Source organism: Pleurodeles waltl, chromosome 8 (genome assembly GCF_031143425.1).
Source record: "Pleurodeles waltl isolate 20211129_DDA chromosome 8, aPleWal1.hap1.20221129, whole genome shotgun sequence".
Taxonomy (NCBI): Eukaryota; Metazoa; Chordata; class Amphibia; order Caudata; family Salamandridae; genus Pleurodeles; species Pleurodeles waltl.
This window is the reverse complement of record NC_090447.1, coordinates 741,119,147-741,144,841: the sequence shown is the minus strand read 5'-3', so window position 1 is coordinate 741,144,841 and position 25,695 is coordinate 741,119,147. Positions and strand designations below refer to the sequence as shown.

Genomic DNA, 25,695 nt, shown 5'->3' with positions numbered 1-25,695 from the left:
GGAGAGAGAGGGAAGAGATTCTCACGAAGGGTCAGTAAGGTCATCCCTCAAGTAAGTGGTTGTTTGAGAACAACCTCTTTGAAGCTGTTGAGGGACCGGGTGGACTGTATTAACGTTCCCCAAGATTTGAGCTCTATATGGCAGATTCTTTTGGACATTGGTGCCTATCCTCTTCTAGGCTGAGTGGCTTCGTTTAAGTGGTTGCCTGACATAGGAGCAAGACACTGATGGTGTTAAATCACTCAAGAGTATAATGTGAAGTCTACCCAGGAGCAACAGAAGGCAGCCCACTGATGACACTGTTAACCCACCAACGAGTACTATATGGAGCCTTCCCAGGACCAACATGGAAGCAACAGTCGTGCAACCCAGTTCAAATACCACAGTGTATTATATGAGACCGTCTATGAACGACAGAGAAGCATTGATAGCACTGTTAAATCACCCACGAGTATTATGTGCAGTCTGCCCATCAGCAACAGAGGCGTAATCCATTGATGAACTCTTAACCCACCAAAGTAGTGTGGTATGCAGCCTACCCAGAATCATCGGAGGCCCAATCCCAAGCCATATAAGTAAGCTACCAGGGAAACACTGGGCCATAGTTACAATGAAACGGCACAGGGCAGCACAGCAAGTCTTTTTGCTGTGCTGCCCTATGCAATTTGAAAAGGAAGGAATGCACCTTAATATTATGTAATATGGTGCATTCAGGCCATTTCAGCCAGCGCTGGTGCTCAATTTGGTGCCTAGCGCTAACGCAGGCACTCTTGCACCATGGGGCAAGGGTGTCTGCATTGTAGGCAGGATTGCTTTAGTGCAGGAAGGGTCCCCTTCTGCACAAAAACAATCCATTGAGGATTTTAACTCTTTTAATGTGTGCTGCAGAATGCAGCACACGTAAAAAGAGGAAAAAACAAGGGAAATTAAAGCTATTCCTCCTCGTTATGCCTCCACTGGGGAGGCACACGTGTTTGACACATTCCCAGATTTACACGTCCTTGTAAATCTGGGAACATGTTTTAACCCATGAGTGTTGCATGGGAAAACCCAATTCAAAGTCCATGGAATGCCCCCCTGACGCAGTGTAAGACAATGCAGCGACTTGCCCTATCATATATCTAGGAGGCCATGAAAAGCCATGCAAAGTGGCTTTGCGTGGCCTCATAGATATGGGTCTGCACTCTGCGCCACCAGAGCGTCATAAAAAGTGATGCACTGGTGGCGCAAGGCCTTGTAAATATGCCCCACTAAATGGAGGGGGAGAGTGGAACGCCTGAAATAAAACCTGCTAAAGTATAGGCATGAGAAGTATATTCTGGGTTGCTAAAGCAGATACTCAGAAAACAGTAAATTACTCCAGGATATGGTGTGTTGAGATTAACGCAGGAGAGTATGAGTACAGCATCTGGCTGTGGGTAGTGTTGAGTAAACAAAAAGGGGCGGTGTAATAGAAGATCTATGGAAATACTTAGGCCCATATTTATACTTTTTTAGCGCCACATTTGCGTCATTTTTTGACGCAAAATCAGCGCAAACTTACAAAATACAATTAAAAAAGTATAAATATGGGCCTTAGTTACGTACTTAGAGAAGGGATGTAGGAGATTACATAGGAAGGGAGACAATTAGGTAGGAGTTCTAGCCCCACGCCATAGGCCTGGCAAGCATAAACAGGGACGGCACCCTTGATCTCTCTGACCTTTAGCTGCACGCCCTGGAAGAGGGGAGCAGGTCAGGTGGTGTGCTGCCCACAGTGATGTGCAATGTCATGTGTCGCACCTAGGGCTTAGCAATCTCAGCCTGAGAGGCAGGGACAGAGACGGAGGGAGGCGAAAAAAGGTGCACTTTGACAAATTAGAGGGTGCAGGAGGAAACCAGGAAGGACATTGGCCAGAGAGAAGTCCACCTCCATACACAACAAATTGTCCTGCTCGCGCCAAGAGCTCAAATCTTGTTTTCTGGATCTTATGTCGCTGTGACTTCGAGTTGAAGGTGTTTTGGCATGTTAGTACATTTACCCTTCAGTATTTGCAGTATTTCAGACACTAAACAGTAAAGCAGAAGCCAATTCTATATGGTGTGCAGCGCACCCTTGAAAAGGGGCAGGAGGGCCCTTCCCCACACTGTTTCAATGGCTCAAAATGAAAATTAAACTAAGTTAGCTCTGGAACTATATGACACCTAAACATTTCCATGCAATGAAGAAGTGTATTTACACATACGGACTACCGACAGTCAAAAACATAAGAGTGGCTGCCTTTAAGCCCCTCTATACATGAGGTCAAATGTTTGCATTGTCACAACTGACACTTAAATGTGCGCATATCAGTATGTGCGCACTCAAAATCCCAGCTGCGTGGCGGCCCTCTCCCCTCCTGAATAAGGTCTTAAGGACCACCCTGCAGACACCGAGTCGAAGACACCAAATGTGCATTACCTGGAGAATGACCAGTCTTGCACTTGCAATTGATCAACTGTTGATTTTGTACCTGGAGTGTCTCTGGGTAGAAACAATGCCATCATACTGCTAGCCACGGCACCCACAGCTTCCCAGAAATAGTTTCTCAGGGAAGAGAGCAGAGGCTTATTTTAAAGGCGGCAACAGCTATTTCACTTGGTACCCTCATATTATCACAGGCAAACTCAACATGGAGGGAGCCGAGAGACAAAAGGGTGGGATCCTGTGGACTATAGCCACTCACAGGAAGAGCAGCTGTAGACTGAGACAGGATTATCAGGGGAAATGCCTATAGAAACAGCCACCTGTTGTCAGTCCAGAAGATATGCCAAGACTTCCAGGAGGGGGTTGTTTAATTCCTCATTTCAGGGTCTGGCTGAAAGGGGTACTTGGAACCAGGTGAAGGATAAGGATAGGAGAAGGAGTTCTGAGGGGACTTCCGGAAGTGTATTGATTACACCCTCATCTCTCCTTAAGGGTTCCGCTGACCTATTAGATCCTCACTCCACTCCCAAATGCTGAAAGATGACGAAACAGTTTACATGCAGGAATTCCTAGGATATCTCCTATAAGGTGAAAAAATATAAACAGAAGCGTATATATGAACTTTCCAGAGCCTTGCTGTAATGAGGACAAGTTCTCTCAAACTAAATAAAAAAGAGAAGACTACATTCAAGTGCCTCTTAACTTCCATATGACATTACTAAATGAGATTAAAGTGTTTCTGATCATTTATTATTTCATAGCTCAGCCTCCTCTGCTCATTTCTCTGATCCCGCCATTTTGAGGAAGGAGCATAGTGTGTGGTGGTATCAAATTGTAAATTAGGTGTTTTAACCACTGAAGCACCTATGCCTACCCCTGCTTCCACAAAGTAATAGTATTTCTATGTTTTCCTTGAAACTCGGAGAAGAAGCATAGAAAGGCCCTCCAAACATTCAAGTAGAGGATGATTTAGTATTCTAAATGCTGTTCTCAAATATTTGGATAAAGCATATTTTCAGGAGCCTTGCTGTGCTCTCAGTAAGCACGGAAACCACAAATGTATGCCTCAGTGCATAGGTGAGAAATCTATTTGCATACACACCAGAGCCTGAGGGTACTTGACAGATGTTATGCTTCAAGAGATGGAATAACCCCATATTCATTTAGTGCTGGCAGATGCTAACAAAGTAGACACTCCCATGCCACACACTTTAACATTAAGAGCACTTTACGTCTTCCTGCTGATGGGGTCGTAAGGGGCAAAGACAAACATTGATAAGACTGTCTGTATCATTTGCCTCTTGTAAAAAAATAACAATAGTTTTGCCTGCTAGTGAGCAATATCTGTGATTAATTTATGGATGTGTGATTGTGTGATAGGAAGGAGACAGGAACGATTAAATAATTCGTTTTACAATCACCTATGGAGACAATGCATAAAAAATGTAAAGGTCTGCAAAATGGTGTGTGCTGAAACCAGAAGATGATGGGCAATCTAGAGTTGCAGTGACTGAAGAGGGCTTGCTCAAACAAGCTACTGGCTAAAGTGGGGTTATCAAAAGCCCTTCTTAGTATATGTCTATGTTATATGATGGTGTTGTGTTAACATAAGCTGTGGCAAACATCTAAAGCCGTCTGCTGCCAGGCCCACAAATGACATGTTAAAGTATTTTATATGTACAAAATGAGGGTTCCAAATTACTTGTGAGGATTAGTGGTTTTAATGATGCATATGGTCATGACCGAAGAACTAATGCAAATTAACTTAAAATTATTTCATAGTTTGGTTATAAGTGTGATTATTAATGTACTATGGTTAGGCCACAATTTTGTGCAAGTCTTCATTTTCATAGAATGGATGAGGTTTCTGATATTCTGCTCATATTGCTCCTCTTCATTTTCCCCTCCCAGTCTGAGACTCTCCGCAAGTCTTCTACCTTCACAGTTTCTGTGGAGCATCCTGTGGTATGACATAAAGGATGATTGTATTAGAAAGCATGTATTGTGAATTAAACTTTCCATTGTGTACCTGATGTAACATTTTGAAGAATCTCTGAAGTGCAGTTGTTGAGGAAGCAAGCAGAAGATTTCCCTTAGCCTAAGAAATGGGTTTAAGAAGTTTTATTTTTTACAAGGCTGTTTTTTATTTGTCAGTGTGACCTAACCATGATCATATCATGCTGAATCTGCAGTTTTGCTAGTTGTGTGCATACATTGTGTATAAAAAAAACCCTGATTTTGAAGACTGGGGCAACTTCTCATTTTCATCCTGAGACTGTGCGATTATGTTGAGACTTTCTCTTTCTCCCTTAGGACGCTGTCAGTACTCTTTATGAGTTTGATACTTAGAATCTATAGAGATTTCATTGCTTAAATAGGTGCAAACAGGTATTTTTATTCAGCTTTTATGATTCTGTGTTCCGTATCTGAGCCTTTGTGGCAAGTTAAGCATTTTATTTCTGTATTATTCACATTAACAAATCTGTAATACGTCTTTTAAACTTTATTTTGATCTAGAACTCAGTTATTAAAAGTCCCAGTTTATATTTTGAGTTCTACTCCGCTAACGTATTGGGTTATTGCTGGGGAGGGTAGTCTCTTGCAGTTGATGAATGAGATGTCCTGGTACCGTACTTCCTAAGGTAAAAAAAACTGGGTTCCTAAGATATTGAGGTTCAGACAATTATTGGGGTTCAGTTGTCACGGACAGAATGAATGACGGGTGAAAGAAACTTAAAATAAAGTTACAAGAAAAGGAAGTAGAGGCCAGGTGAAAAGTCCCATGTGGGACGAGAGAGACCAGTTTACAGAGACTGAAATACTTAATAATAAATGGATCACAGAGACACAGAGACAGCCAAGTGAAGGTGGTGGAAGAGAGGATATGCAGGTTGTTGCCCTGTTGAAATCAAGAGCAAAGAATGAAACAGGTTGACATGACCAAAATTCACCATTTACAGGATTAAAAATAAAGACAGACAAAATAATTGCAGCAAACTTAATTCAAAACCAATGTAATATGCAGCCTTACATTACCACCGATCACTAAATGTTCCATTAATTTAAATCAATCAAACAAAAACATGAATCTCTTTAGTGCTGTCGAGCAAAAAGGAATATATAATAATTAGGACATAGAAAACGAGGATACTGATGGCTTGGTGATTTCTGTGGTAGAAGGCATGTGATCTTACCCATCTTCTCCTGGATATCGGACTGATCTTCGGATGATGGACGGTGAACGTCGAGTGCTTGGCAAGCATTTACAGCCTGTATGGTTGGCGATTTTTAGCATCACAGGTTCTGCTTGCATAAATGGAACTGAAATCTCAAAAACCTGGTGGGAAACATGTGGATTAGTAAGAGTGGCTCTGAAAATGGAATTTATTGAAATACGCAAATTTAAACAGTCCTATCTGGTTGTTTTGTCTCATTCCTGCTGGATTTTGTGAGTGTGTGGTGGTTCGCCATCAACCACGTTTTACAACACACTTTACTATCGCTCTCCTACGCTGTGGCATCAACAAGAAAAATCATAAATCCAGGTATGGAGTATCGGTGAGAGGCACAGTCTTAATCGCAGACCTGCATAATGTCCCTGTCGGTATAATTACAACCATATTCTTCAATGCCTACGAGGAACAGTTGTTTAACCCTGCTCTGTGGTCATTCTTATTGTAGATGGGTTAATAGTTTTCAACGGCAGATTCAGCCGAGGCTGCTCTGGTAGAAACATGGGTGCTCACCTGACCATTTCTGGTGGAGTACTCTGTCCGCCAGTCTCTATTTTAGCCATGCTGCTTGTTTTCCAGAGCGCTGTGGTTTCATAAATGAGATTTTGCTCCTATAAAAACCACCACACTAACTTACTACGTTTTGCCTTTAATCATATTTCCTTATTTAGCTGTGCAGTGGAACAGAGTAGAAACCCTGCCTAATAAGGGATCTAGGGGCCAGATGTAGGAAAAATCCAATTTGCGAGTTGCATATTGCGAGTCATTCCGACTCGCAATTTGCAACTCGCAAATTGGTATGCAGAACGGTGTCTCAGACACCGTCTGCAACTCGCTATGGGGTCGCAATGACCCACCTCATTAATATTAATGAGGTGGGTCGCTAATTGCGCCCCCATAGCGAGTCTAGGCACTCGCAAACATGGAGGTCTGCTGTAGTCAGCAGACCTCCATGTTCGTGACTGCTTTCAATAAAGCAGTTTTTTTTCTTTTAAGTGTAGCCCGTTTTCCTTAAAGGAAAACGAGCTGCACTTAAAAAAAAAAAACGAAACCTTTAGTTTCGGGTTTTTTTCAGGGCAGGCAGTGGTCCCTTGGACCACTACCTGCCCTGAAAAAAATGTTTTGGGTCCATTCACAAACTGGAAGGGGTCCCTTGGGGACCCCTTCCCCTTTGCGAATGAGTTACCATCCACTTCAAGTGGATGGTAACTGCGAGTTGATTTGCGACCGCTTTCGCGGTCACAAATCAACTTAAATCGCGGTGCGAGTCACAAATAGGAAGGGAACACCCCTTCCTATTTGCGAGTCGGAAACACATTTTGCGAGTCGGTTCCGACTCGCAAAATGTGTTTCTGCATCGCTTGAGGGCTTTTGCACCTCGCAAACGGCGTTTTTCGCCGTTTGCGAGGTGCAAAAGCCTACCTACATCTGGCCCCTAGATGTGATACTCTTAGACAATTCATCTCTCAAAACAAATCTTTCCATCAGAAACAAGTATTCACAAAAGCAATAAGCTGGACTATTCTTGATCCCTTCTCAAAAATCCAGGCAGTAGCACATGTATCGATCCTGGTTTTACAGAGAATGCTGGGTTAGGATGTACATTAGCACCACGAAGAAGAATGTAGGCTGGACTATGACATTGTACAATTTAAGAGATCACAGCTGCCATGAACTGCTATCCCATGCCAGGTGTGAGTTATTGTTCCAGTCTTTTGTTTTTCAATTGCATGATTGAATATCTGGATATTTACATTATAAGCACAAAACTATGTGGCCCTTAATCCGAAGAAAAAATACAGGACTAAGAATCTCACCATTTCATCACTTCTCTCCGTGTTATGGACTGCCACACCCAAGAGATGAGAATCCCACACTTAGACATAGTCAAAACATAAACAAATGTGACACATTTGGATTTTGAAGGCTTAATAAGTATGGCAATGGTGTCAAGGTGCAAATCAGATTTTCTGTACTTAATGCAAAGAAGAGTTCAGAACCTGTGATGTAGCCTGTCTTGGGCTGTTGAGAGAAACTCAGTGGCACTTTGTGGCTGGACAGAAGGGAGAAAAGGAGCAGCAGTCGCAGAATCAACCCTCTCTCCTTTCTGTGTTGGAGTGTCTAGGGTCTCCGAAACGGATCCAGGGAGGACCACTACAGTCAACTCTGGGCAAAACAACATTGATCTAGAATGAGCCAGAGTTCTTGCCAGTGGCTGAGATATTTGCAATCGCTGCACCCATCACCTTTGTATTACTGAACGATGCCTTAAGTTCAAGTAAGAATATCTGGTGTGGATCTCTTTCTCACTGTACCACAGGACGTCAACTGCATCTCATTGATAAAGCAGGCTAAACTGGTTTGTGGATTGTTTTTGTTCCCTATTTTGTGGCTTCTGTTTGTGTGGGTCTTGCCTGGGATTTCAGGTCTGACTGTTCCTGTTAGAGCAGGATCAAATCTGATATGCATATGGCCAGTCCCTGTCTGGAGTAATATAGTAGGCAAATTGAACAACTGCCAATGGCGAAGACTTTTGCAACTATTCCACCCATCCCCTTAGATTTTCAGTATGACACTGTTAGTGTGATAGTTATGCACAGACACAGATCCCGTGCTCGCTGGGCACATGATTCAAGAGACAGTGTACTCATGAGGCCCAACCAGTCTGGAAATGCTTTTGTTCCTGAGTAGACTGCCTTTGGCCAGGCAGTTGGAGCAGGTTTGATCCTAATGGAGCAGGACCAAGTCTGATTTGCCTGTCCGCTCCCTGTCTGGAGAAGTATAGTGTGCAAAAACACCAGTGACTGGAATGCAGTCTATTGCTGAGACCTAAGAAGCATTCAACCCATCATCTATGTGTTTTGATTCTATAATTTTCAATTTATTTGAGTTCCTCCTTGCCACTTCTGATTGGACTCTTCAGAGCAAGTACCGTAGATAATGTCCACACTTATGATCTCCTCACTGTTGCACCTAGGTGGGTTTTCCAGGCTTATGCTATGTCTTGTCATATGAAGGTTGCTTATCTGTTACTCCACAGTAGACCTACCAGCACATACTATGGCTGGTTATTTCTTGCCCATTCCAATTGGTTGCTCCTCTGTCATTTCTGGAGGGACTTTTTAGAGTATATACCATGTATGGTTGCATAATGAACATTCTTATCTGTGGTGCCGTTCTCACTTCTTTTACCATGCCCAGCTGCAAACCTCAATTCCTGTGTGGAAGTATGGAATCCTGTGTGGATTCCAGAGCATATTCTATAGTGAATGAAAGATTATTCGTACCAAGGGTAGCATAGTTCACCGTAGGGCAAGTTCTACGCTCCTTAGTCAATGTAGCTTACCCCTATGATACAGACCACTCTAGAGATGGGAGGTGTGGCATTTGTGATAAAGTCTATTCTCACACTATTGTCCGACACCAATAAGTATGCACAGCTACAGACCACTGTAACAAGGTTGGAGCAATATACCCATACTTTTACAACACCAAAACACCTCCCACTTAGGCCATAGTGAAATCACACACATTATATCCACCTATACACTAGAATCTAATGCTTTAGTATTCTATATCTCACTCCATTTTGCTTCAAAAAATCCCCAGACACAGAGACAAAACATAATAAGACCAACATTCTGATTCTCATGCCCAACATTGCAAACCTACCATAGAGGCCACATGACAGTTTCCATCCAAAGCCTGTCTGCTAATGTAACATTTTATCAGGAATATGAACTGCCATATAAATGCAAAAAATATAACCTGTGCCTGGTACCCATGGAGGGTCTGGTTGTCTAAAGTGTGGGAGAGGTTTCCTGTGAATTCTGGCATCAGACTACTGAGGCAGATCACAGATGTCAAACAAAAAACGATCTGCCCATTGAGTGGTATGATGAGAGGTCCAATTGCATTTTGAGGACCAACTAAGGCATCTTTCTCACACTTTCCCATCTGTGCTGGATGGGCCAGACATTGGCATTGTCCCTAAGTATCACTAGTGTGAGATAAGAACATCAGTAATTCTGCACCCAGCATTATTGATCTCATGGGGTTCAGTAACTCGAACATGTGGAATTTCAGCAAAATTTAAAAATTTCCACTAACAAACAGGGGGTACCCCCTGAAATTTGTGTATCCATAATGATTGCTGTCCATTTTTCTTCATTTCGCAGCAATTTCCCCTGTGTGCATATCACCAGGGTTTTCGTACCTCCCCCCTACAGGCTTTGAAATTTCAGATGCCAAGAAACATGAAAACCCCAACTCACACCAGAAATTCCAGTTTCCACCATATTTGGGATTACTGAGAAACTCAGAAAGAGAGACAATATCCATGGTCTAGAAAGTTGTCCTCTGGAGAGAAGGAGAGAGGAAGGCACTGGAACAAATGTCTCCTGGGCTAACACAAGCTACCGAGATGTCAACCATTTATATTTTCCCATAGAAGATATCAAAGGGTGAAAGGCAGCATCTCTGTACTGAAAGTCTGATGTAAAACAACAATCTTGATACAAACCCCAGGAGGCAGTATCCTGCCAGAATTTGTCATGGGGAAGATGCCTTTTGAGAGCCTAATTTTACTAGACCCCGGTTGTCCATTGGTGTACCCGTCGCCAACTTCACAAAGCCTCCACTCACTCTGTCTGGTGGGACAAAACTAGCACAAATGTATCAGCCAGCCACAGTGACCTACAATTCTGTTTCCGGGTGTGATGTGATGAAGTTTGTCCAAAGAGAGATGAAGTTTTGTGACTCATTATTAATAGTCTACCACAGAAAACCCTGTAGAGCAAATATGTTGGCGGGTAGTAGGAGATGTGCTGGGGGTCAAACATTTCATCCAGCTTCTAAGGAATGAGGCTTCGTTCTGAGATAGGTCCAAATATTTTGCAACCACAGAGATGTAGGATGTGCAACTAGATCTGAAGGATCTCAAAGCCACTAGGATCATCCATAAACAAATGCACACTAAATACTCCTACCAGTACAAAACAGTACACAATGCATCATGTTTGTTATTTTGTTTACAGCCTTTGTGGTAGCCGCTGGCTTTCTGTGCTGTATCTTAGGAGCAGATACTTTCCAAATTCAAATGGGAGGAAAGATCAAGAGAAGACACAGTTCAGCTATCTGCTGGTCTTCTTCGAGTATAAACAGATTTCCCATGGCCTTTTGGGAGCCCTGACCATAGTCTAGAGAATAATGTAGCAGACAGTGTTATGCATGAAATTTCATTGTCATAAGTAGGATGCTGAAAAAGTACAAGCAAAAACTGCTGGAAGTCATCAACTGATTGAAGGAGGTGGTCCTCAAGTTGCTCTCAACAGATGCCAGTTCTGCTACTGCAATGTGAAATACTTTAATTGCAAAATCGCTGATCAAGGGATAAACGTGGACACAGTGAAATAAAAGGCCCTCAGCATGTGGATGCAACCCCAACACTCTAAAATAATTTTGGTCCCAGCTTTCCCTTGATGAACCAAACATTGAGCAAATGGACCACATTGTACCTCACCAGAGAGCTGGAAGAGACTGAAAAATATCTCACTAAGGCACCATTACTAAAATGACGACCAGTCGTTTGGACATTGATGGCCTCATGACTGCGAACACACTTTCTGGATTCTGACAAGCAGATCATCAACCTCATCTGTCCTGGCATTCTCAGCCTTTCCACAGCCCCATGTGATTTGTGTTGGTATGAACTGCAAGGGGCTAGGTCAATGTTGTGAAAATAACCCTTTGGTCTCCAAGCTTCAGTTCCTTGTCCTGACGTTTCCTGCCACTAAGAAATATTATGACTAATTTACATCACCAAGCGCATATTGAGAACTGACAATAATCTCCTCAACTACCCCAACACAATACTTATGCTGGACACCTCTGGCCACCAATGGCTACCTTCTAGCTCCAGTCCAAGCCCACACATTGAGGAGCCAGAGGTGACTTGGGTTGTACAGTCAGAGACACAAGTTACAGTCCTCTGCAGAGCCCTAGAAGCCCAGCATATCAACTGGCACTGAGCAAACAGTTGCTGGTAGTAGAGTTCCAGGTGTAAGGCCTAATGCCCTATCAGCAGCCTACAGAAACATCTGTAATGTGGACCTGCCTTCTATATCATAACTGCACTTTAAAGACACCTATGCAGCCCAGTAGAGGGATGCCAGCATTTCAGCTGTATTTAATGCAAAGTGAAACAAATTATTGTCACTGGTCAGCTGGAATTACCCATACACCTACATCATTCTCTTAGCTTGGGAACGCCCATTTCTGTGTTTAAGGATCCTGATCTTGAAAACAAATGCCCACCACTTCAAATATTCCAGCTTATTCGAAAATGATAGCACTTAAGCCTTTCTAAGACAACAATGGCTACGTAGGATTCAATAAGACTTTTGACATTGTTTAAACACTTTTCTACATGCCTCAGCTAGTCACTAGTGTTGAATGTTACTGCAAGAATATTAAACACACACAATGGATTGCCAGAAGGACTCAACTACAGGGAGAGGCAGAGATAAAAGACAATCTATTTAGTGGCCCAAAGGATCTGGTGTTGTTCATGGACCCCCACCCAATCGCACCTGGTAGGTGGTGGAGCGATAACATTTGTATTACCACAAGCATTCAGCTGCATAAACTTGAAACCATCTACCATTGCCAAAGTAATTTGGGAAAGGTTTGTAAAGAACTATGGGTGGTCAGACAAGTTAAATTCCAATTCATGCCAGGGCTTCAAGAGCAGATGATATCCACATTAGAAATGATTATAAGCAACAGAGGGGATCCATGAAGCTGTACATGAATGACTGGAAACAATATTGTAAAACCAACAATGGTTCAATACAGGGTATTTAACCAGTAGTATTTAGTATTAACAATTAGATAGACTTCTCAGAGGAGAGTGTTATCTAAATCGAATTGGAAGTTAAATAGAATAGCAAACAGCAACAAAGGTGCATCAACAAGCAGAAATACTTTTAATTGGACTCTGTATAAAATATTGCTTGGTGGTGATCACATTCTGAATCAGTATAAAATATTGCTTGGTGGTGATCACACTCTTTACATATATATATATAAATATATATAGATATATATTAAGCAAACTGATAGCTCAGTAGAACAATACAGTATAATCAATTGAGGGCCATATAATGGGTTCATTCCCACATTATCGGTATACAATAAACTACATCTAGTCTCAGTTTTAGAATTTCAATGGTGTTTTGGCCTGCAGTTCAATGAAGAGCTGTCATCAGGACTGGTGTTGGTAGAGCACATGATTGTGCTTTGACCACAAGGAAAAGAACAAAATATTAGTTTGTTGGGATGATTCTGACCCCTACATTGTAGTATAGATATTCCAAGACATCCAGGTGGTGCATGCTTACAGGGAAAATTGACCCAATGGTGTAATGGTTCTTTAGAGAAATCACTTCTTGTCTGTGGGAGAAATGAAGAACACCGACCTCAAATCCACCTGTCAGTCACCACAAAACATGTGTGATATCCTCTTCAAGAAACCACACAAAAGCAAAACAACACTATCTCAGAAATATCAGATTCAACTCAAAAGAGGAAGTCTGGCATGTGTTTCTTGATGACATGGCTGCTCCACTGGCAACACCTGCCCGGTCTATCCGGATGGCAGAGTCAAACTATGACTCTGGGTAATTTGATGGTGTCATTGTAATGGATAAACCAAACACTATTTTCTGCATAGCATTTAAAACCCTAGAGTCCATTCTTGCCCTAGATATGCCACAGCTTTTTACTCAGAGTAAAAACATACCCGCGGTGGTGACACTAAGAGACAAAACCTTGCATGTTTCTCCATTATGAGACATCTAGAGATTATTTTTTGTTGTAGTTCACAAGACTGATACAATAAATGGTGTGGAGGAAGGCACTTCTCTATATAATGAGGGAGAATGGAAGCTACTGTGCTTGATCCAGTGTCTAGAATCATATGCACTTAGTTGTATGACTGTTGTGAAATGTATATTGCTATCTGTTGTCGCTAGTACAGTTGGACTTCATTAATTGTCAGTCTCAAGGGCACAGTGGATTTTTGGGAGGCTAGGGAGTAGGGAGTATGCTCCTTAATAGTAGTGCCCGATCGTCCCTCTGACTGCGCCATTCACCTTCACTACGCCTGAAGCTTGTCGGGATCTAGTTTGAAGTGTGGTAGCCTTGTACTCTGCCAACTACTCACTCTGAAAGCTCCATCCATCTCAAGTCTGGCAATGAGTAGTTTGGGTTGGCAAGAAACAATTCCAGACATTTGAGCCTGCTTGGGGTTAGTAAAGTTGGAAGGGTTTCAGACATAACTCCACACATGTAGGGAGAAAGAAACTGTGCTTCAGTGAAGCTCTGGTTGCCGTTTCCATAGGATAGAACCCACTGGCAAGAGAGGGTAGCTCTTTAGATGAGATAGACATCTATGTGATGCATTAGTCTGGAAGAAGCTAAAATCAATCCAGGATAGGACTCAATTAGAAGAACTGTAAACACGCAAAGGAGACAGGTAACTGGATGCTGATTGCCTTCCAACGTCAGGTAATCCACTGACTACCATAATTCTTCAGCACTGTCTATCTTGGGTAAATGAGCTTCCTGAGCTGGACATAATTGGACCCAGCAACTGGGTGTCACTGTCAGCAGTCACCCTACAAAGAGGAGCGTAAAGGGTTAAGCTGCTCCTTTTCAGGGCTGTGGGCCAACTTTTGTCATCAGTCAAGAAACATGAAGGGTACCTGGGCATGGCTGAACTTGGTACCACATTGAGACAAAAGTTAGTGTGCAATCTGCTGATTGGAAGTTCAGGACCTCCTTGCTTCTGCATTCAGCATATGCCACTCTGCATGCTGTCAGATCCACAATATATCTACCTGTAGATCAAGCACACTGTAATAACCTTTTATTTTTTTTCTGCTTCACCGGAAAGAATCAGGAGGAAACATCTTAGCCAAGCTAAGCATAGCTTAAGAGGTTAAGATGTACACACCCTTAATCTTGTTATTAGACTACATGAAGCAGGTGGAAGGAATTCCATCTGCATAATATAAATCACAGTTTATTTTTATTTTACATTTTGGAACGTTCAGCTATGGCCTCTGCAGTTGGCTGAGGCCTGCTAACCAGGCCTTTGGCACAGTATGCTTTGTATAAACGTCTATTGCCCTTTATTGTCTAGGCCAGCACTATAATGTTTGCAACAACAACACTGCCGACAGAAAAGTAACTGTAGTATTGTAGAAGGCCTACCAATTGCCGAGATGTGGCATTATAAAACTGTGCCGTAGAAAATATTTCCACAGTTCAGGACTTGGTATCTGTGACCTAGAATGCCACAATGAACCTGACATTGGCTGCAGCTCCTTTTTGCTTAAGTATTAATCTGATGTTAAATTATTTTTCTCAGGCAAGCTGGTAGCGACTAATAATTTTCAAAATGTATGGAGAACTTTACCTGAGATGCTCTTATAAAATGACAGATTGACTCACTTCTTACGTTTAGGAAATATATGAATTGAAAGAATCATATTTTTCACAGTCAGCGACAAGATACTATGAATGGGGAGAGCCCAATCAAACTGTAGACAGCATTGCTGGGAGCTCTGCATGGACACCTTACCTATGTAGTTGAATGTTGGTCAGAAAGAGGTAGAGAAGTGGCTAGGGATTAATTTCACTTTGTCACTAATATATAAACCTATGAACAGATTCCTTTCTCTGTAAAGTCCTTCTCAAAACTGCAGCAGTTATTTGCAGTCTGCCCACTTGCTGATTTCACAAGAAGACTATGACTCATTTTCTTCTCTTGATATCAATCAATCATTGGATTTATAAAGCGCACTACGTACCCGTGAGGGTTTCAAGGTGCTGGGGGGGGGGGAGCTGTTGTTACTGGTCGAAGAGCCAGGTCTTGAGGAGTCTTCTGAAGGTGAGTAGGTCTTCAGTCTGTCGTAGGTTGGTGGGGAGGGTATTCCAGGTTTTGGCGGCGAGGTATGAGAAGGATCTGCCGCCGGAGGTCTTTCTTCGGATGCGGGGGATGATGGCGAGGTTAGTGGAGCAGAGCTGACGGGTGGGGGTGTAGAAGCTGAGTCTGTTGTTTATGTAGGCTGGTCCAATGTCGTGGAGTGCTTTGTGAGCGTGGGTAAGAAGCTTGAAAGTGATCCTTTTGTCCACGGGGAGCCAGTGAAGGTTTCTCAGGTGGTGCGAGATGTGGCTGTGGCGGGGTACGTTGAGGATCTGGCGGGCGGAGGCGTTTTGGATGCGTTGGAGGCGTAGTAGGTCTTTTACTGGGATGCCTGTGTAGAGTGCGTTGCCGTAGTCCAGCCTGCTACTGACGAGAGCATGTCTCACTGTTCTTCTTGTTTCTGTCGGGATCCACTTGTAGATTCTGCAGAGCATGCAGAGTGTGTTGTAGCAGGAGAAGGAAACTGCGCTGACCTGTTTAGACAAGTGAGGGAGGAGTCGAGGATGAAGCCCAGGTTGCGAGCGTGGTCGGACGGTGTCGGTGGGGTACCTAGTGCGGTGAGCCATCAGGAGTCGTCCCAGGCAGAGGGGGTGGGTCTGAGGATGAGGACCTCCGTCTTGTCCGAGTTCAGTTTCAGATGGCTGTTTCTCATCCATTCAGCGATGGATTTTATTCCCTCGTGGAGGTTGGTTTCGGCGGTGCGCGGGTCTTTGGTGAGTGAGAGGATGAACTGGGTGTCGTCGGTGTAGGTGAGAATGTTGAGGTTGTGTTGTCGGGCCACTTGTGTGAGGGGGGCCATGTAGATGTTGAACAGCGTCGGGCTGAGGGATGAGCCTTGGGGGACGCCGCAGATGATGTCGGTGGCTTCGGAGCTGAAGGGGGAGGCGGACTCTCTGGGTTCTGCCGGAGAGGAATGAGACGATCCAGTTGAGGGCTTTTCGTTGAATTCCGGTTTAGTGGAGGCGTGATTTCAGGGTGCGGTGACAGACTGTGTCGAAGGCGGCAGATAGGTCCAGGAGGATGAGGGCTTATGTTTTGCCGTTGTCCATTTGGCGTCTGTTGTCGTCTGCGGCGGTGAGAAGGGCGGTTTTGGTGTTGTGGTTTCATCTGAAGCCGGACTTGGAGGGGTCTAGGATGCTGTTGTCTTCGAGGTGGCTGGTTAGTTGTGTGTTGACGATTTTTTCAATCACCTTTGCTGGGAAAGGGATCAGGGAGATGGGTCGGAAGTTCTTGAGGTCGTTGGGGTCTGCTTTGGGCTTCTTGAGGAGGGCGTGGATTTCGGCATGTTTCCATTTTTCAGGGAAAGTCGCTGTTTCGAAGGAGATGTTGATGACCTTCCGTAGTTGGGGGGCGATGGTGGAGTCGGCTTTGTTGTATACGTGGTGGGGGCAGGGGTCTGACGGAGATCCTGAGTGGATGGAGTTCATGATCTTGAGTGTCTCTGTGTCGTTCACGTTGGTCCAGGAGATCAGGTAGTATGCACAGGTGGAGTGTTCGGGGGTGGGGTCTGGCGTGGGAGTGGCGTCGAAGCTGTCGTGGATGTCGGTGATCTTCCGGTGGAAGAAGGTGGACAGTGCGTTGCACAGTTCTTGGGATGGAGGGATGTCATTGACGTTGGCGCTGGGGTTGGAGTGTTCTTTCACGATGCTGAAGAGCTCTTTGCTGTTGTGTGCGTTGTTGTCCAGGCGGTCTGTCTTTGAAGTGGGATCGTTTGGCTTGTCTGATGAGTTGGTGGTGCTTGCGGGTGGCGTCCTTGTGGGCGTGAGGCTGTCAGGTGTGCGTTTGAGGAGCCATTCCTTTTTCAGCTTCCGGCAGTCGCGTTTGGAGTTTAGGAGCTTGTCGGTAAACCAGGTGGCTTTTCTTCTGGCTTGGTTGTCGGTGGGTTTTTTGAGTGGCGCAAGGGTGTTGGCGCAGTCGTTGATCCACAGGGTGAGGTTGTGGGCGGCGGTGTCTGGGTCGGTGGAGTCGGGGGTGGGTTCTGGGCGAGGGTGTTGGTAAGCTAGTCTTCCGTAACTTTGTTCCAACATCGGCGGGGTGGTTGTTGGGTGCGATGGTGCTCGGTATGTTTCTTGTAGGTGAAGTGGATGCAGTGGTGGTCGGTCCAGTGGAGTACGGTGGTATGGTTGAAGGTGACGTGGGCGCTTGAGGAGAAGATGGGATCAAGCGTGTGGCCGGCGATGTGGGTTGGTGTGTTGATGAGTTGTCTGAGGCCGTGGTTGGTGAGGTTGTCGATCAGAGTAGTGGAGTTGGTGTCGTTGTTGTTCTCCAGGTGGAAATTTAGGTCCCCGAGGAGGATGTAATCCGTTGAGGTGAGTGCGTGGGTGCTGGTGAGGTCGGCAAGGGATTTACTGAATGGTGCTTGTGGTCCGGGGGGTCTGTAGATGAGCGTTCCTCTGAGAGTGGTGTTGGGGTCGGTATGGATGCGGAAGTGTAGGTGTTCGGCTGTCTTGAGGGAGTTGTCAGTGTGGGTGTCGACCTTGAGGGAGGATTTGTGGGCGATGGCTGTGCCTCCTCCGATTCCGTTGTTGCGGTCCCTACGGATGATCTTGTAGCCGTCCGGGATGGCTATTGCGATGTCGGGCGCTGAGGAGTCGTTCCACCAGGTTTCGGTCAGGAAGGCTACATCTGGGGCGGTGGAGTCAAGCAGGTCCCAGAGCTCGATGGCGTGCTTGCGTGCAGAGCAGGTGTTGAGGAGTATGCAGTGGAGGTGGTTAGTTTCGGTCTTTGTTGGTTTCATTGTTCTGTCGCAGGTGAATCTGCAGGTGCGGCATGCGAAGGGTCCGTGGGAGTTCCTTGGTGAGGACTGGGAGCATGCTGTGATGCGGCCGGGATTGAGGGTGTTGAGTTGGTCGGCCGTGTAGCGGCGTCTGGAGGTGCAGGGGTCTCGCGGGCCAGGGGGGTGGCGCTGGGCGCAGTCCAGGCGCAGAAGGGGGGGCAGACGGGCTTGCCTTTGGCGCTGCCATAAAAGGAGGGGAGGGTGGGAGTGGCAGCCGGGAGGCGGGAGGGCGTGTCCTATGAGAGGGCTGGGGCCGCAGGGGATGCAGCTGCGGGAAAGGGAAACGAAAAAACGGTGAGAGAAGGAGGGGGGAGGTGGGAGGAGCCGCAAGGGACGCAGCGGCGGGAAAGGGAAATGAAAAAACAGTGACAGAAGGAGGGGGGAGGCGGGAGGGGCCGCAAGGGACGCAGCGGCGGGGACAAAAGCAAAGGGGGAACGGGCAAGGAGGAGGTGCGGAAGGCGGAGCAGGGAGTGACCTACCTGCAAGCAGGGTCAAAGGTTGCTCCCTGCTAGCGCGCCGCGGCTGCCATAAGAGGAGGGGAGGGTGGGAGTGGCAGCTGGGAGGCGGGAGGGCTTGTCCTATGAGAGGGCTGGGGGGTGGGGCCACAGGGGACGCAGCGGCGGGAAAGGGAAAAGAAAAAACGGTGAGAGAAGGAAGGGGGAGGCGGGAGGGGCCGCAAGGGACGCAGCGGCAGGAAAGGGAAACGAAAAAACTGTGAGAGAAGGAGGGGGGAGGTGGGATGGCCGCCAGGGACGCAGCAGCGGGAAAGGGAGATGAAAAAACAGTGAGAGAAGGCATGCGAAGGGTCCGTGGGAGTTCCTTGGTGAGGACTGGGAGCATGCTGTGATGCGGCCGGGATTGAGGGTGTTGAGTTGGTCGGCCGTGTAGCGGCGTCTGGAGGTGCAGGGGTCTCGCGGGCCAGGGGGGTGGCGCTGGGCGCAGTCCAGGCGCAGACGGGCGCAGACGGGCTTGCCTTTGGCGCTGCCATAAAAGGAGGGGAGGGTGGGAGTGGCAGCTGGGAGGCGGGAGGCGGGAGGCGGGAGGGCGTGTCCTATGAGAGGGCTGGGGCCGCAGGGGATGCAGCTGCGGGAAAGGGAAACGAAAAAACGGTGAGAGAAGGAGGGGGGAGGTGGGAGGGGCCGCAAGGGACGCAGCGGCGGGAAAGGGAAATGAAAAAACAGTGACAGAAGGAGGGGGGAGGCGGGAGGGGCCGCAAGGGACGCAGCGGCGGGGACAAAAGCAAAGGGGGAACGGGCAAGGAGGAGGTGCGGAAGGCGGAGCAGGGAGTGACCTACCTGCAAGCAGGGTCAAAGGTTGCTCCCTGCTAGCGCGCCGCGGCTGCCATAAGAGGAGGGGCGGGAAAGGGAAAAGAAAAAACGGTGAGAGAAGGAAGGGGGAGGCGGGAGGGGCCGCAAGGGACGCAGCGGCAGGAAAGGGAAACGAAAAAACTGTGAGAGAAGGAGGGGGGAGGTGGGATGGCCGCCAGGGACGCAGCGGCGGGAAAGGGAGATGAAAAAACAGTGAGAGAAGGAGGGGGGAGGCGGGAGGGGCCGCAAGTGACGCAGCGGCGGGAAAGGGAAACGAAAAAACGTTGAGAAAAGGAGGGGGGAGGCAGGAGGGGCCGCAAGGGACGCAGCGGCGGGGACAAAAGCAAAGGGGGAATGGGCAAGGAGGTGGCGTGGAAGGCGGAGCGGGGAGCGACCTACCTGCAAGCAGGGTCAATTGTTTCGGTATGAATCAGAAGAGGTCTGAGGCTTAAGCTAGAGTCCCTTTTCAGTTTTCGGCATTGTTGTTTTTCTACAGAATTCCTCTCTGCAACATGTTCTCTGGCTTGAAATCAACTCTCACAGGACTTCATTGCATTATACGGTGGCAAAAGTGGAAGTGCCCGATGTGGAAGCTGCCCTAGGATAGTATGAATGCCCTCTTCCACTAGATTAATACTATTTTACTAAAATATACTTCAACTAATTTATGAGAAGTTCAGGATTTAAAGTACAATTCCTGGACCACCAGTGTTGTAAACACTTAGCAAATTTCACTCCGTTGCAAGATTGCACTCCTTTTACGTATCTACTCTCCTGCCAAATGGCAAAAAAATGCACATTTTTTCAATGTTTTGCTTCTAAAACATATATTATGTGAAGAACAGGTGCGGCCCGTCCTTTAGGGTGGAGGGGCCACGCCCCCCCCACCTTTTGCACCTCATGAAGAGTGCCGATCAGGCTGAACAAAGGTCAGCCTGACAGACACTCTTCATGTTCAGGTCAGGCAGCCAGGAGCAGACATGCGCGATTTGCGCAGACTCCTGGCTGCCGAGGCTGAACTTTGCTGGGCTGAAGAGGTCACAGCTCATGTCGGCGTGACCTCCTCAGCTCAGCAAATGTGCCTCGAGGCCCTCCCCCGGGTGACGAGGGAAGCATCACCCATTAACTTCGACCTGCGCGCTTCAGGTTTAAGCCCCGAAGCGCCCAGGGCGAGTGCCAATCAATGACACCTCGTCACAGAGTGGGGTGTGATCAGCAGTCTCATTGACCCATCCCACTCTGTGACAAAGTTGGGACTGCTGCCTTCTCTCATTGGCTGACCTAAGGTCAGCCAGCGAGGGAAGGCAGCAGTCCCAACCCTCCTGGGGCCTCGGAGGCTGAAGGTAAGTGTGGGTGATCTTTTCAAATGAATGTTTGGTGCGGGCGTGTATGTTTGAATGTTGACGAGTTTTGTTAATGGATATGCGTGCGTGCGTGCGTGCGTGTGAGTGTGAAAGAATGTGTGATTGTGCTTCCTGCCCGTACCCCCCACCAAAACTGCCAGACGCCAATAAGAAATGTTTTCAATTGGAATCATGGCTCCTACTTGCATAGCACATGCTGAACATGGGGAGACACCAGTTTTAGAGAGTTTGCAACTTTATTGTACAACAATGAGCAGGATATAAAAAAAACTAGACAAAGTACCGTTTTTGAGACATATGATGTACTTGTGTTAACGCAGGTTAGACTCTCTTCATTGCAGCAGCCTCCACATCGAAACACAGACACACAAGGTGGCTTGAAGAACATGCTGGTGCTTGTTCCCAGATCTTTGGCAACATCCACACAGGTTTCCCTGGGCATGCACTGAGTTTTCTGCCATTCTTCATCAATGACTGAAATACAAAATTGTGCATTAGTAAAATAAGATTTCTTTGATCCATTTTACATGTGTAGTATATTTGCTTTAACAAGGCTGAGGAACAAACATATAGAACACTTTAACCATGCACAAAAGGGTGGCTCTGTATTGTACGCACATTAGATAGTTGGGTAGAGTGAGATGCAGGAATCAGTACCAGCTAATCCGTTAATGGGTGCAGGGCATAAACCAGATTAACCTCACCAGACATCACTGCTATAACTGGAATGCATGTGTGGCCTGGGGTGACTGAGCTGTCACCCTCCAAGTCATGTATGTGGCCATAATGTAGAGTGAACCGCGTCAAAGGAATCAGATTCCTGTACAGGGTCAAAGGCAGGGAAACAGACAAGTGATTTCAGAGGGAGTTGGTTTCTTGACTGTAGCTACATAAAGAGGTTTGTCTTGAAGCAGAAATGGAGCATTCCTAATGGACATGAGGATGTTGTTCCATATCCTGTGTGCATAGATGGACAATGTTTCATTGTGCTATCCATCCACGTTCACAGTATGCTTGCAAGAGCAGAGAAAGGGACAGCATGATTGAGAGCTTTGAGAGCACTCTCAGCACTGACAAAGCTGTTCCTATTCTCTCACCTCAATCTCACACTCACTGAACCTGACACACAGTCCACCAATTCCAGCCAATGGTTGAGGAGAGGTGGTGGGTACCTGCTTAGGCTGCAGTGGAAACAATCACACAGCTGTTGCTTCTCCCTGCTGTACTTTCTCACTTGCAATGCTTACAGGGGCTGCTCCTCCGCAATGGCTGAGGAGTATCGCCCCCTTGGCCAAGAGCCAGGAAATAAAAAATAAAACAAAATTTTAACATTGTTTAATTTTTCATCTGCTGGCTCAGCCAGCAGGACAGGGAGAGGATGGGGGGCTAGACCACAGGAGGTGGGAGGAGGGGAGAGTGCCTAAGTGTGCATGTGTGTTTGGATCGGCCACCTCAGGCCGGCCAAATACACCTGCGCACTTATGGTTCTCCAGCCTAGCTGTGTTTAACAGCGAGTCTGGAGAAACTGCACATATCCCAGGGCTGTGTCTGAGCAGCAGCCACTGACGCTCAGACCAGTCCTGATGCTGCTTTCATGCTAGGTTTAGCATGAAAACAGCGCCAGGATTGCTGGGGAGCCTGTGCTGGTGTCCAGGTGAATGCTGGTACACCAGAAAAGGCACGACGAGCAAGGCGTCACGAGACTGAGGGTGGCAGCGATGAAACCATAATTTATTTTTTAAATATTTTTCCTGTTTCCCTCGTCCCCATCATCCCCCCCACCCTCAAACCCCCCTTTTACATTTACGGCGGCCACTGCTGGATGCTTGCTCTTGCAAAACGTTAAAAATGGTCCTCTTTCAGGACACACCTGAGAGCTTCATCTTCTAAACCCACTGTCAAGCCTGTGTTGCACTAACCCCCAACTAAAACACCACCAGATCTGATAGCCTCTCACAGAGGTAAGTGAAGCACAGTGTTATGTGTGTTTCTGAGTTTGTGTGTGGGTGTATGTCAGCACATGTATGTGAAAGTTTGTATGCTTTGGTGTATTAGGTGTATGTGTGCATGGGTCTAAGATATATAGGTACACATTGATATTGACTGACATGTGGAAGGTTAGCCATACTATAGTGAAAACTGGAATTTGGGGCATACCCTGCACTAGCATTAAAGTGGCCACCTACCATCAATTCATTAGGGAGAGTGTTTTCAGACTCGAGGCAAAAATGTGGAACAACAATGTGAATCCGTACTCGAATTATCGATTCCCCAGAAAATTTTAGAGGGGACACTCAGAGTCCAATATGTAAAACCTGGTAACTCTGCCCTTACATAGTTAACAATGGCCCTTGTATCAGTAAATCAGGCGATGGTAGTGTAACTAGGTACAGCCAGGTACAGTCAGGTACCAGGTACAGCTGTAGGGCACTCGTAATGAGCCCCAAAGTGAGAATTCTCAGAAAAAGAAAAGCTGATGTTTGAGGGCCAAAAAATAAATGTTAATGAAAGTTCTTGTTTGGGGAAATTCGTGGCTTTTTAAAACTGGCACATGGAAATGTATTTAATGTACTAACTACATTGTAACAACTAATATTAGGGCTTAGGGGGTTTATTTGCAGAAAATAACAATCTGATGAGTGGCCATGAGACACAATTAGTCTATTTATTGAAAATGAAAAGATGAGCTTAGGACCAGCTCACACGGACAACCAGTGGTAGCAAACAGTAAATGCCCCAGATCATGAGTCATAATATGTGAAAAATAGAGGAAAAAAGAACAGAAAGCATTTTTCTGACCAACTGAGAAATTCTTAATGTGTTACTGGGGGGTTTCAAGCTCAATGAGATAGGGAAAGCACTGCACAAGGGAAAAGCAAAAATGAGTCCATGACCTTCACGGTAAACACATTCAGAAATTGTCCAGATGGTGGTTGATAGAGTGTGCTGCAATGACTGTTGTTAACAAAAAAGCAGCAAAGGACGGAATTCTTGCATTAATCTTAAGCACTGGTAATTACTTGGAACTGCATGCCAGTGCACTATTTTGCACACCATGGCACCTTGGTTTTGACCTAGCCATAAGCAAATCAGTCTTGAACCTGCTCCAATTTTAGTCCTCCAGCCCAGACTGCCTGGCCGGATCTTCTCTGAACCTGTACAAAAGTATATAAGAAAGTGATGGGTGGAATGCTTGAATTAAATGCAGTCACCGGTAATTACTTGAGCCTCACCCCAGTCCATCGGTAATTTGCACACAATGACACCTCAGTTAGAGCCCAAAAATATCCAAATCAGTCTTGACCCTACTCCAATAGGAACAGTATAGACCAAACTGCCAGGCCAGGTCCTTCTTGAACAGAAACACTAACAACCCAAGACTAGTTTCACGCAGACTGGAGCTCATCAGTCAGGCACACCTTGGCTCCAGTGCCACAGTGAACACTGGACCTATGCCTGGGCATACCTGTTGTATGTAGGGCATCATATTAAAGTATACAAAAAAGTGATGGGTGGAATGCCTGAATTATTGTCAGCCATTGGTAATGACTCTGGGCAGCATCTCAGTCCATCTTTATTTTCCATACTGTGCCACCTCAGTATGAATCGAACCATATGCAAATCAGTCTTGGACTGTGGTATAGTAGGAACATTCCAGCCTTATCTGTCAGGTCAGGTCCACCTTGAAATGGAACACAAGCAACCCAAGACTGGTTTCCTCCTGCCTGGGGCTCGTCAGTTGGGTGAACCTTGGTTCTAGAGCCACAGTGAGCATGCAACACATGTTTTGGCATACTCGTCATACTTAGGGTATCTCACAGAAGTGTACAAAAAAGAGATGGATGAAATGCTTGTATTGATCTCAGCCACTGGTAAGTACTCTTGGCCACATCCCAGTTCATCATTATTTTGCACACTGTACCACCTCAACTTGGACCCATCCATGTGCAAATCAGTCTTGATTCTGCTTCAATAGGAACAGTCCAGTCTGAACTGCCAGGGTAGGTCCTTCCTGAACCGGAGGACAGACAACCCAAGATGAGCTTCACCCTGACTGGGGCTCGTCAGTGTGAGCAGGGGACTCATGCCAGGGCATACCCTTCACATTTAGAAGGTCACACTGACGTATACAAAAAACTAATGGATGGAATAATTGAAGTAATCTCAGCCACTGGCAAATATTTGTCCTGCATCCCAATCCATTGTTATTTTGCACACCATGCCACCTCAGTTTAGAACAACCCATATGTAAATCTTTCTTGACCCTGTGCCAGTAGGAACAGTCCAGCACGAAATGCCAGGCATGCCCCCCCCCTGAACTGGGACACAAGCAACTAAAGGCCGGTTCCATCCTGATGGGGGCTCGTCGGTCAGGTGCAGCTTTGTTCCAGTGGCATTGTCAGCAGGGGACCCACGACTGAGAATATCTGTCACAATGAGGGTGTCACACTCAAATATACAAAAAAGTGATGGATTGAATGCTTAAATGAATCTCAGTCACTGGTAAATACTTGGGCTGCACCTCAGTCCATATTTATTTTGCACATCATGCCACCTCAGTTTAGACCAAATCATAT

General features: G+C 46.1%; 1 protein-coding gene across 1 annotated transcript in view; it reads right to left on the bottom strand.

The window, feature by feature from the left end:
• VEGFD (vascular endothelial growth factor D) overlaps positions 1–25,695 on the bottom strand; it is a 615,378-nt gene that overhangs the window by 370,436 nt on the left and 219,247 nt on the right. The window contains exons 3-4 of the mRNA XM_069204943.1: positions 21,402–21,592; positions 5,641–5,783 (exon numbers count right to left, since the gene is read on the bottom strand). Coding sequence (XP_069061044.1) covers positions 5,641–5,783; positions 21,402–21,592 — 334 coding nt within the window. The remainder of the gene's footprint in view (positions 1–5,640; positions 5,784–21,401; positions 21,593–25,695) is intronic.